Genomic DNA, 13,086 nt, shown 5'->3' with positions numbered 1-13,086 from the left:
TTTTTTGCATACTTATCTAAATTTCTAATACCTTCATCTGTTTGATAAGATTGTGATATTCTTCTTCATTTAATGATGATAAAGAAATACGACTCTAATAAATTTTAAAAACGAGCACTAATCTTTTTGTCCATCCGGTAAGATTGTGATATTCTTCTTCGTCTAATGATAATGAAGAGATACGACTCTAATAAATTTTAAAAATGCGCACCAATCTTTTCGTCTATTCGCTAAAATTGTAATATTCTTCTTCGTCTAATAATGATGAAGAAATACGACTCTAATAAATTTTAAAAATACGCACCAATATTTTCATCTGTTCACTAAGATTGTGATATTCTTCTTCATTTAACGATACAAAAATATCCGACCTTAATAAGTTTTGAAAATGAGCAGGAGTACTTTGAAGTTCAACATTGAATTCAAATTAGTGGTGCTAGATTTTTTGTGTCGTTTTTACAATGGGCTGGGAAGATTAGAAACGTTTGGTGTATACATCATTTCATATATTTTGCTTTCAATCAACATCCTTAGATTAATCGTCATCATAATCACCTCTCTTTTCGCAACGTATATCGGACGTTCCTTTTTGACTCTTACGGCAAAAGTGAGGTAAGATCAACGTAGAACTGAAGTTGAAATTACCGTATAAAACAATTAATCATCACACCTTAGAGTCAATTTTGTCGACGAGTTAGGCCCTATAGAAAAATGAAAGTCAGGCAAATTCAATGTATTAAAACTCATTAAAATCACTACCAGTAGTGCATCACACGTGCCGCTTTTTTTTATTAAATACATAATCTTCTTGTAATAAATATTTTAATTAATCCTAATTAATTATCAACCCCATGAGTATGACTGACACCCAGACTTGGACCTTTGGGCTATCAATTGAATAATTGAATATATTTCAAAAAAAAATTATGAATGATTTACGAGTTCGGTTCACAAGTCCCAAGACATTTATTAATGGCTATTTTAAAAATATTTTGATATAAAAAATATAAAAAAAATTGTGAAAAAAAAATTTTCTTTTCACATAAAAATTTTATAAAAATATTTTCTAAACTAATATTTTTACGCCGGTATAAGGAAAAATAAAGTCATAAAGGCCATTTATTAATTAAGCAGCCATTTCGTACCAAAATACATTAATTGTCCTTATCAAAAAAAAAATACATTAATTGTCACCGTAGGATCTTCCTACCTAATTTAAAAAAGGCCCAACATAGCCCATCTCAGCCATCCATTTCCTTAATTTCTCAGATCCAACCAACCATCGATACATTGCCCAACAAAAAAAACTGTCCGAGTAACCAAGCTTAAATAACCGTCATGTTTGTCCATTTAGGACAATCTGAAACCCTCCAACGGTCCGTACGAGGTCCCTCGAATGGAAACTTGTTCGATGTTTAACCTTCGAAACAGTGTATAAAAAAGCGTGAAGTGCGCCAGTTTTTTTTTTTTTTTTTTTTCCTCTCAAATTTTTGTTTTTCCTTATCTGACTGAGTGCTTCATCGTCATCATCTATATATCGCATTTACACCATCCAGATACAGAGCAGTGACCTGTGAAGAAGAAAAAATGCCCTTTATAGTTTGTGACCCATTATCTCTTTTGGACTAAAAAAGCTTAAGGCTTTTTGGATTGAATTGGTAGCAAATCGAAGGTGATTGATTGATTGATTCATTGGGGTGAGTTCTTAATCTGATACTTCATAGTTCATGGTGTTACTGTATGCTTCAATGTTGAATTATTGTATTGTGAATTATTTGATGTTTGGTGCTTCTTTTTTTTTTTTTTTATTGGTTGGTTGGTGGGTTTGTATTGAATTTTCTTCTTGGTTGAGGATTTTGGATTGTTGAAGCTTGTGGCTTGAGTTTGTACCAACTCTCTGTTTTGTTTGTGTTTGATTGGGGATGGTTTGTAATTATTTTTTTTTATAGATAGGATTGCTCCAATTTATTGTTGTTGTATTTTTTTTTTTTTGAATAAGGGCTTTTCTTTGTTTAATTCGCCTTTTGTTTTGTTTGAAATGGGTTTTATCTTTGGATTAATTTCTATTATATTTCCTATAGAGATTAGTGGCATGGTTCTTGCATGTGTATTTCTCTCTCTTATTATTATTATTTTATAAAGGGAGGTGGGGGAGCTTTTGTTCATATTTTAACTACAACTAGTGGCTTTGTTCATGCGTGTGTATATTCACCAGAACTTTTTTTTTTGTTGCCTTTTATCTTTTTAGTAGTTTTTGTTTGTGCGTGTGTGTGAGAGAGAGAGAGAGAAGGGGGGGGGGGTGGGGTTGATTGTTGAACAAGACATTTTCAAGTTTTCAACTTTATTAAAGCAAAGGGAGCGAGGGATGATGGTGAACAAAGACATGCTGTCTTCTGATTTAATAAAGGATATGAGTGACTACAGTTGGTTGGTGATAAAGTTGCAATAGCCATGAAATAAAATACTTGGTTCAAGTATATTCTGACAGACAAATGAAAATGAAAGGGAAAAAAAGTAAAAAAAAGTAATTAAAAAAAAAGAGGATGTGTTCTTAGATTGATATGACAAGGAAGTAACATGTTTAGCTAACCCATACTTTTAAGTCTTTGCGTTAAAAAGTAATGGTAGTTGAATTTGGGACTATCTACTAAGTTAACTGGTGCAGTGTTCCATTTCTTTTAATAATGATATACTAAAGATCCTCTTTAAAAAAAAGTATAGTTAATGGTACCAAAGTTGTTTGCTTTAAATTTCATTTTTGCATGTATGGTATGTAATGTTAGCAAGTAAAAAAAAAAATTATTTCAAGAAATCTTGCATGCATTGGAATTGACAAATCTGAATTAAATAGATTGTCTGCTCTTCCTTTTCTTTGTTTCCCTTATATATTTTGCAGTAGAATATATTTAAAATAGACGCATCGGTTGAACTTTTTTATTGTAGTAGCTGATTCAGGTAAGCATATTTCTTTAAAATACTTTATTTTAATACACATGATTGGAGTTGAACTTGGGGAACGCATCAGCTGGGGAAATTTCTCTAATTGGATTATCTATTATATTTATAATGTTTTTAAGGATATTAAGTGTCGCCTCCCTGTCAATTCATGATAGACTAGATACCATCCTTATTATTTTAACTTTGTCACATTAAAGTGGAGAGTATACACAACCATGCATTAACTTTAGGCTGAATTACTTGAACTGGGGATCATTACTGCAAATATTGAATGGTTAAAATGATTCTGAAGTAGTTTCTACTTCTCAGCTTAGGAAGAACTCAATTATATTCAACCCTTTTGCTCTGCAGTCTTCAAGCCCAACACCTGGTTTGACAAGAATAATTGCATGTCATGTTTTATTAGGATTTTGATTTATTGCAGATATATATCATCTCTCTTAGATGATTGAGAGCTATTTGGACAGATTTCCCTAATCGGTCAAGTAATCCTGGAAGTGGCTTCCTTTGGGAATGAGAGATCTTATGTATGAACATCCAGGATTCGTTCAGTGGGGCCTTCAACTTTTTAATGGTGATCCCATCAATTCTGGGTATCATGGTGAGATAGTACATCATAGTGCTGATGATGTTTATAATGGACATTATCAAGAGCATTATGATACAGATTGTAGTCATACAGATTGTAATCATTTGGAGAATGATGAGGTTATTGCAAGAACCCTTCAAGACGATTTTTCACAACTAACAGTCTCAGAAGCATCTGGATACTCTCATGTTGTAGAAGATCACTATCAAGCATCCAATCTTGAACATGATTGGCATAGTCCATCAACAATGAACTACCATTGTTCAGGTATTTGGTTAAGCTGCTGCTTGCATATCTGTAACAGTCATCAGCTTACCTATTTTAGTTATATTGATACTTTTTATACAATATGCAGACTATAATCATGGCCAGGAAGAAACTGATGATGCGGAGCCTTCTACTTCATGTTCTAGCCCTGGTGATAGAGAGGAGTATTCTTATTCTCCGGAGCTAACTGAGGAATATTTGCTTGATCAAATGATCCCCATTCCTGTAAGTTTAGCTTACATAAAGTATCATCACAACTTGTAAGATCCTGTTCGATATAGCTATTGATGAAATACACTGGAAGTCTCATTTTTCCCCTACCAAGAATTATTGTGAATTTATCTCGCTTTTTAAAAAAAAAAAAAAAAGTGCCCGACGAGGTTGTTTCACGGCTCCCTTGACATATTAAGCATGTTTGTTTCTAGAGCAACTGAATGCCTTTTATGCATGAGGCTATTGAGATAGTTAACATCTCCCTTTTTTATTAATTAATATACAAACAGTTTAACAAATTATTTGATAAAATATTTAAATTACTTAATAAGTTAATAGTCAGATAACCTTGCAATACAATGTATGGCAGCTCCTTATTGATGTGATCCTGAAAAGTTAAACTTGATAATTAGAGGCTAGCTACATTTTCTATGTTTTGTTTTCCTTGTCTTTTTAAAAAGCAAGCTTGAATGCAAGAGCTTCCCCTAGTCTCCACTCCATTGCTTAGCTTGTGAGCTTTGACCCTTATCTGTATCCTTTATTGGTTCTTTAGATGCATAAAGAGTATTGGTGTTCTGTCTCTTTTCAAATTTTATATTTGTGGGACAAGTCATGATTCATATTTGATTGCTTATTAGTTTTTAACTTATGATTGTGTTGCAATTGTTCTTAAGGTTGTTATGCATGTATGACCGTGTTAAATGTCACACTTAAATTTGTTTTGTGTTACAGCATGTTCCTAGAATTAATGGAGAAATTCCTTCAAATGATGAAGCGACTTCAGATCATCAGAGGCTTCTGGACAGGTATATCAATGCTTCTCATTTTTATTTTGGTCATGCAGTGTACTGTGAATTTAATTTAGATATGATTTTGACAGTTGATGCTGTGTATTTAGATTGCAGGTGTATGACTTCGTAGAACGCACAGTTCAAGGAGATGGTAATTGTCAGGTTAGTTCTGCAAGTTTTTCTTTTTCTGTTTTTGTATCTTTCTCCTTAAGCATCATAGCAGTTCTCATCAGGGTCCGTCAGTCTGTAAATTATAGTCTGTGCTTCAACTGTTGCTTCTGTTGAATAGCATTTATTTATTTTATGATTTCTTTGCCCAGTTTTGTGCTTTATCAGATCAATTATATCAAACACCTGACAACCACAAGTTTGTAAGACAACAAGTTGTGAGCCAGGTTTGTTGGTCTTGAAATATCTACTCTTGGTTTTTTTCAACTTGAATTCTCAGAGCTTACATGGATCTTGATTTAACATTTACTTCAATGGTTTGTTGTCATCAGCTTAGGTCTCACCCAGAGGTTTATGAGGGCTATGTTCCCATGCAATATGAGGACTATTTGGAGAAGATGTCCGAGTAATTATCAAACTCCATTCCTTTTCTTGCTCTTTTAATGCTTATATTTAGTCTAAGGACGCCTGATGTTAGACTTTTATTTGAATAAAACCAGGAGTGGTGAGTGGGGTGATCATGTTACATTGCAAGCAGCTGCAGATTCGGTATGGTTTTTGTTTTTCATTTTCCTTTCCTTTCCTTGAATTATGTTGATTTTTTTTTTTTTCCTTATATGAATGTTGGAACATGGAAAGTTTTCCATTGTTAGTTTGAGTTGTACCAAAGCTCATACATACTTATGTGTGTGCATGTATACACTCTCCTGAGCATATTGTAATTATGTACGTAGTGACAAGTGAAGTTATATTACAGCTTTTGGCAGCTCAAGTCATATTTTTTTGTTTGTTTCAGAAATTTGGGCAAATTACAACTTATCCACATATGGTTTGACTGAAATTTAAGTTGCTTACCTATGATTTAAAATTTGACACTTTACCCAGCTGAGGTTTGACCAAAATTTAAGTTGCCTAACTGGGGTTGAAATTCCATGATGTAAGTGTTTCAGTGGATAGTTTTTGTTCTTGTATTTTTATGTTTTTTGTGTTTCTGGAGGCGAGACACATAAAAGTGGAGCAAAATTACATATTTAGCTCCATTTTTAATAGAGGTGGATTATAAAAATCTAAATGAGTTCATCTCAAGTGAGTAAAGTGTCAAATTTCAAACCACAAGCAGGTAACTTAAATTTCGACCAAACCATAGGTGGGTAAATTGTAATTTGCCCCAAAAATTGACACTTTACCTAGCTGAGGTTTGACCAAAATTTAAGTTACTTAACTGTGGTTTGAAATTCCATGATGCAATTGTTCCAATTGATAGTTTTTGATCATGTATTTTTATGTTTTTTGTGTTTTTGGAGAAGAGACATAAAAGTGGAGCAAAATTACATATTTATCTCCGTTTTTAATAGAGGTGGGCTATAGAAATCTAACTGAGCTAAGCTCAGGTGGGTAAAGTGTTAAATTTCAAACCATAGGTAGGTAACTTAAATTTCGGTCAAACCATAAGTGGGTAAATTGTAATTTGTCCCAAAAATTTTGACTTCTCAAAACATTGATCCACATCTAGGACTGGATGATAAGGCTTTTGATATCTAACATCATGCTCTTGATGTCATATTTTTTATATTTCCTATTTTAAATATTATTATCTGTCATGTTACATTTTGTAATTACCAAAATAGTCAATTGAAAAGTTTCTGTCAGTTATTTAAATAATTGGTCTTCAGTTTGAGAAGTTTTTATACATTTAAAGAAATTTAGTGGGAATGTGACAAATTTTTGAGAGATTGCTCTGACAAAGCTTCTTTGTTACTCTAATTCTCTTTTCTCTCTCTCTCAAATCACTATTAGAGTGTTATCAATAAAGGTATATATGCATGTCATTTGTGGCTAATACTTGAATAATTGTTGCAGTTTGGAGTGAAAATTTTCGTTGTGACATCTTTTAAGGATACCTGTTGCATAGAGATTCTTCCTAATTTCCAGAAGCCAAGCAAAGGTGAACTTCCAGTCTCATTAATTTTTGTTGGGAGTGTAGACTGTGTGTTGATCATTATGGCTTCTGGTAGCTTGCTGAGGACTTCTCTGCTGATTCTCCTTGCGAGTCCTATATAAAAATCTCTCTCCATATCTTTTAACTAATTATCTTTCTCCTTTTTCCCATGCTTCTTTTTCCTCACATTATGTTGTTCCTAGTAATAATGTAGGACCCTAACCTCAATTTATATTCATGTACAATTTACTTCCATAGTAGCTTACAAGTTTCTATATGGTTTTTAGAACTTGTCACTTATAACGAATTTACTAGCTGCACCATTAATCTTTATGCAATTTAATTGGGATTAAATCTTAGTTGAGTTTGAATTGCATAAGTTTTATGCATTTCTTGTTTTGTGCAGTTATTTTTCTGAGTTTTTGGGCAGAGGTGCATTACAACTCGATAAATCCTCGAGGAGGTAATTATCACCATTCCTTTTATGCTAGTCTGTTGTGGGCAAAAGGTACAGAAGTTTGAAATTATGCCCCTAACAGCAGACTGATTTGGTTAAACTCAACCAATTTGAGTGATGCTCCAAGCTAGCCTGCTGTGAGGGAGTGATCAATTTTGGCCTTTTGGGTGAAGAAGTCATTAATGGACTGTTGGAAGCACAATTTATCTGTCTCTCACTCTTTGAAATCAGGCCCAGCTTAAGTTTTATATGTTTAAGAAATTTAGATCTGCTTCTTTGCAGGGCTTGTCATTCCTAGAGTTTGACAAAGCCTTCTGTTAGATTTTTCACTTTATGCTTCCAAAAGTGATGGATGCCTTATTGTTTTGATTTGTAATTCAGGTCTTCCCTCAAATGAGTCTAGTAGAAAGAGGAAAAAGTGGTGGATGTTTGGGAATAAGAATTAGGAGATGTTTGGTTGGCTTCAACTGCTTCCTTTTTTTTTATTTTTTCCCCCGGATAATTACAATGGGAGAGGGGGGATTTTAACCCTGGACGTCTCTATTCGAAAGACCAGGAAGTGCCACAGTTGAGCAGCAAGGCTCCTGGTGACGTGCTTCCTCCTTTCTGCTCATATTACTGTTGCTGCTTAATTTGTAAATGTTGCTTCCACAGTTAAAAGACTTGATCCAAATTCTCATACTTTCATAATTACCCATTCTGGGCTGGATCAATACGTTTGAATAACACGGTACTTCTTCATTGTACTTGATGAACGCACAATCATATTTGCTTCTACAGTTGCATGTGCTCGTGACATTTATAGAAAGAATTCAACTTAAAGGTGTTACTTTTTTTCAAATTGTTTTTTGAAATTGAATGGAGTTGATTGGGTTTAATTTTCTGTTGAGGATCAGTTTGTTGATTTTTATTTATTTATTTAGCTTGTTGTTGGGGTGACCCAATCCATTTGGAAGTTCATAGCTTTTCTTTTCTTTTCTTATCTTTTTTTATTTTTTATAGATCAGATCTCAAAGTGAAAGTGTGAACAAATATAAATTAGGCCACTTTAGAGTTTATAAAAATAAAGAAAAGTCAACCTCGTTCGAAAGTTGGACAACGGAGCTTAAGATGCTTTTTTTACGATCTTTGTTTGAATTGATGTTTATAACCATGGGACACTGCTTGAGCTCTAATTTCTTAGACTTCATTGATTCTTGTCATTTGTAATTTTCTGTGCTTGCAGCACGCTTCTTGTCACTGGAGAATTTGTTGTTAACAGATGTGAAAACTGGTGACAGAGTTGCATACAAATGATTGCGTGGAAATTTGTTGTAAATGATACTGATGCATGCTAATTGCTAAGACATAAACCATCTCCCTCTGGCAACAATATTGGTTTTTTTTTTTGGGAGAGAGAAACAGAAGTGTGTGTTTTGACAATCATATTGGACGTATCAAAAGTATCCTTTGAACTTTTTGAAGAAATCATTGCTGCTGGTTAAAATGGTTTCATGTTTAGTATAAAAATAAAATGAAAATGGTAATTCAGAAAAATGAAATTTAAACAATGCATGCTGGAAATGAACTTTAAATGTCGGACTCAGATATGGTGAGATGGAGATTGAGTCATGATTACTGACTTGGATATGGGATAGGAGTTGTTAGAAAATATCTGGATTTGGGGTAAGATTTGTTGAAAATACATGGAAAACTTGTCAAGAAAGCTAATTTGAGAAGGGAACAATGGCATTATCAAATTAAGGAGCAATTATTAGAAACTCTGATACTTCCGGAGTATTGTCAGTTGTGATATGGTATTTCATCCTCTCACATTCATAATAAATCTTACTAACTAAATTTATGATTGAATCCACCACTATAAATATGAGAGGAATGAGTATCATATCATTGAAAGTATTAGTAATTTTCTCAATTTTTTTTTACTAAATATTTTGTCATAATTTTGGGCAATGCATTTTTTGCTTGTGCTCTATAAACATCTGTTAAACCTACATAGAATGTTTTATGGTGAAGCGGCTTTACTTGTGCTCTTTAAATATTTGTTAAACCTATATAGAATGTTTTACAATGAAGCGGCCGGTGCCGGTAAATTCCAATTATTTTGGAAATTTAGGCAACTTTATTGTCATTTATGTGATAGGAAAATGGAATATTTGAACCCTAATTATCTTCTTTGGAAACATTATCTTCTTTGGAAACATTGGTTCAAACTAATTTTGATCATAAGATAAAGCAAAATTGAAAATGCTGCTTGCTGAGCTACGTTGATTACAAATATGTTTTGGGGTTTGGTTTTTTTTTTTTTTGGTAACTTATTTAGATTATAGTTTTGATTCGCCTGGAGATAAGAGAATGGAGAAATATCTAAAAGGAAAAGCTGCCACCACCGTATTAAATGCACTGCAGCAACTTTTTTGGCTGCATTTATGTGGAGAAGACCCCTGAACAGTATAACTTCAGCTACCGCCACTCACAAAAAGCTGAGAGAGATACATGACATGACATGCACTCAAATAGGGAGTTAGATGAAGAACAAGTGGATGATGGGGATGATAGGGATGATGCTATATAAAGAAAAAGGGTTCCTAATAGAAAGAGGGAAAAAGAAAGGAGGAAGAAAAAAGGAGAAAAAAAGAGGAAAGAGAGGTCTTACTGTAACTCTAAGAACTGTAACCTATATTCAATTTATCATAAGTCTTTTCAGACTTGAATTTACTTGATCTTTGTGTGTATTTTCATGTTGGTTTATACTGGGATGTTGTGATCAACCGTTATAAACTCCACAGTCAACCTAACTCTATCATCCACGCTCTACAAATTTATTTTTTTGGACTTGGTCATAAATCCTAACCCTACAACTTTAATAGTATCTTATTTTTAACTAACTTTACTCTACTTTCCTCTACTTCCCCACTTTCCTTCATCTTCCCCCTCCATCTAAACGGGTCATAAATTTTCCCTAATTTAGGTGTTTATGGGTTGGAGGCTGTCTCATTGTGCATGATTATTACACCAACGTAAATCCACGACTTTTGTAAATAATAAATCTAATAATGTAATACTAGTACACATTTTTTTACATTTATTTATTCATTGTATATATCAAATGATGTCAATCAATTGAGTTACAAAGTTCTTAGCATTTATGTGATTGGGTTTAAATTCATAACAAAAGTGTTATGAATGATAAACTCAATACCTCATGTAAAAAATGGATGTTGTTTCCATAATAATTGACCAATTTTAATAAATTGTTGAAAATTTTATCCCTACTCAAATAAAGGGAATTTATTATGACATCATTTGATTCTTGATGTCCAAAAGCTAATATATATTATTTAAAAAAAAAAAAAAAAAAAAAAAAAAAGACCAGCTATCTCAACAAGAAGTAACAAATCAAGTGGGATCCACCGACCTTAATGGGTGGGACCCCACATTACGCAAAGCTTATCAATATATCCAATATAAAAGTAACAAGGAAAAAGGCTTCTCACCTTTTGTGGGGTCAATAGAATCCACAAACTCCCCACTTCTCCATATACCCTTCTCTCGCTCTCTCCAAAGCTCCAAACCCTAAACTCTCTCTATTTCCTCTGCAACTCTTTCTAAAACCCCTAACCCTAAAAACTCTAAACCCTTTCTTCCAAATGGGCTCAGACATGGTTCTCCACTTCTCCGAGCAAGACCCCACAAAGCAAGTTCCACCCACACCCGCCTCCACCGCCGCCGCCGCCGCCGCCGCTGCTGCCACGGCCAAAACCACCGCACCCAAAACCCAAGTGTCTGCTCTCTCTCTCCCTCGCACCAGAGACCGTCACACCAAGGTGAACGGCCGCGGCCGCCGCGTCCGAATGCCGGCGCTCTGCGCAGCCCGCATATTCCAGCTGACGCGCGAACTGGGTCACCGCTCCGACGGCGAGACCATCGAGTGGCTGCTCCGACAAGCCGAGCCTTCCATCATCGCCGCCACGGGCTCCGGCACAGTCCCTGCCACCACCTCCTCCACTTCGTCCCCGACTCTCTCCTCCTCTGCCCACTCCGTCCCTTGCCGGATTCAGCCACTCTCGGCCGTGAGCGGCGGGCTTGGAATGTTCTCTATGGCTCAGCCGCAACCATCACAGCAGCCGAGTTGTCGACTCGACTTGTGTCAGCCTATGGGGTTGGATTATGCGGCGGCGGCGAGTAATGGGTATCGGCACATGCCGTTCACGGCGCTGTTGTTGCAGCCGACGGCGACGGAGGAGGCGGAGGAGAAACAGAGAGAAGAGGTTCTTGGAGACTAAATATATAATCAATAGTTTTAATACAACTACTACTATATATGGATATGTTTATCCTTTGTAGCCCTATATTATTATGGTTTTGAGTGTTTTAGGTTTAATTATTGTTATACTCTGCTTAGTATTTGAGTAGTGAAAGATGTAAATTAGTAGGGAAGTAAAGATGGGATATGGAATGAAATATATATAATGGGTCTCTTTGTTTTTTTTTTTTTTTTTGATTCAAGGAAATAAATGGAAGGTTCTTTGTTGTACTGTGGACCATGTTACAATGACTAAAGGTTACTAGGAATTTTTGGACCCACCATTTATGAATACGAGGTGGGGAAAAAGAAAGAATGAAAGAAAAGGGAAACTAGTTTGGTTCTTTGGACCCACCACCAAGACCAAGTTTTAATTGAACTCAGATTCTTCAGCTGATAGAAACATACGGATGAGCAGGTTGCATTTCTGTTTGGTACTGTGGGTAGTCTATTTTTGTATCTAATCTAAATAAGTTACCAAAAAAAAAAAAAACCAAACCCCAAAACATATTTGTAATCAACGTAGCTCAGCAAGCAGCATTTTCAATTTTGCTTTATCTTATGATCAAAATTAGTTTGAACCAATGTTTCCAAAGAAGATAATGTTTCCAAAGAAGATAATTAGGGTTCAAATATTCCATTTTCCTATCACATAAATGACAATAAAGTTGCCTAAATTTCCAAAATAATTGGAATTTACCGGCACCGGCCGCTTCATTGTAAAACATTCTATATAGGTTTAACAAATATTTAAAGAGCACAAGTAAAGCCGCTTCACCATAAAACATTCTATGTAGGTTTAACAGATGTTTATAGAGCACAAGCAAAAAATGCATTGCCCAAAATTATGACAAAATATTTAGTAAAAAAAAATTGAGAAAATTAGTAATACTTTCAATGATATGATACTCATTCCTCTCATATTTATAGTGGTGGATTCAATCATAAATTTAGTTAGTAAGATTTATTATGAATGTGAGAGGATGGAACACTATGTCACACCTGACAATACTCCAAAAGTATCAGAGTTTCTAATAATTGCTCCTTAATTTGATAATGCCATTGTTCCCTTCTCAAATTAGCTTTCTTGAAAGTTTTCCATGTATTTTCAACAAATCTTACCCCAAATCCAGATATTTTCTAACAACTCCTATCCCATATCCAAGTCAGTAATCATGACTCAATCTCCATCTCACCATGTCTGAGTCCGAAATTTAAAGTTCATTTCCAGCATGCATTGTTTAAATTTCATTTTTCTGAATTACCATTTTCATTTTATTTTTATGCTAAACATGAAACCATTTTAACCAGCAGCAATGATTTCTTCAAAAATTTCAAAGGATACTTTTGATACGTCCAATATGATTGTCAAAACACACACTTCTGTTTCTCTCTCCC

At 34.4% G+C, this 13,086-nt stretch overlaps 2 protein-coding genes across 3 annotated transcripts; both read left to right on the top strand.

Moving 5' to 3' along the window:
- Nucleotides 1–1,379: 1,379 nt before the first annotated feature.
- On the top strand, nt 1,380–8,223 carry LOC112012639 (OVARIAN TUMOR DOMAIN-containing deubiquitinating enzyme 12). Of its 2 annotated transcripts, none has more exons than XM_024045018.2 (11): nt 1,380–1,697; nt 3,426–3,814; nt 3,903–4,039; nt 4,760–4,833; nt 4,926–4,980; nt 5,139–5,213; nt 5,319–5,392; nt 5,487–5,535; nt 6,847–6,931; nt 7,332–7,388; nt 7,764–8,223. In XM_024045018.2, the coding sequence occupies exons 2-11, from the start codon at nt 3,472–3,474 to the stop codon at nt 7,826–7,828; spliced, it is 1,014 nt and encodes a 337-aa protein (XP_023900786.1). In that variant the 5' UTR covers nt 1,380–1,697; nt 3,426–3,471; the 3' UTR covers nt 7,829–8,223. The 2 variants fall into 2 exon arrangements, with proteins under 2 accessions (XP_023900786.1, XP_023900785.1); XM_024045017.2 differs by having other exon boundaries at nt 1,381–1,697; nt 3,383–3,814.
- Nucleotides 8,224–10,874: 2,651 nt separating this feature from the next.
- LOC112012640 (transcription factor TCP11) lies at nt 10,875–12,116 on the top strand. The gene has a single exon (XM_024045019.2). It carries the CDS (start codon nt 11,033–11,035, stop codon nt 11,666–11,668), a length of 636 nt encoding a protein of 211 aa, XP_023900787.1. The 5' UTR covers nt 10,875–11,032; the 3' UTR covers nt 11,669–12,116.
- Nucleotides 12,117–13,086: the final 970 nt, after the last annotated feature.

Source organism: Quercus suber, unplaced genomic scaffold (assembly GCF_002906115.3).
Source record: "Quercus suber isolate HL8 unplaced genomic scaffold, Cork oak 2.0 scaffold_348, whole genome shotgun sequence".
NCBI classification, from domain to species: Eukaryota; Viridiplantae; Streptophyta; class Magnoliopsida; order Fagales; family Fagaceae; genus Quercus; species Quercus suber.
The sequence above is the reverse complement of the archived record's forward strand: the minus strand, read 5'-3'. Positions and strand labels throughout refer to the sequence as shown.

Coding starts and splice junctions, on each gene's coding strand:
- LOC112012639 (XM_024045018.2), top strand. CDS start 3,472: ATGAGAGATCTTATGTATGAACATCCAGGATTCGTTCAGTGGGGCCTT. Junction 4,981..5,138: donor AAGGAGATGGTAATTGTCAG/GTTAGTTCTGCA, acceptor TTCTTTGCCCAG/TTTTGTGCTTTATCAGATCA. Junction 6,932..7,331: donor TTTCCAGAAGCCAAGCAAAG/GTGAACTTCCAG, acceptor TGTTTTGTGCAG/TTATTTTTCTGAGTTTTTGG.
- LOC112012640 (XM_024045019.2), top strand. CDS start 11,033: ATGGGCTCAGACATGGTTCTCCACTTCTCCGAGCAAGACCCCACAAAG.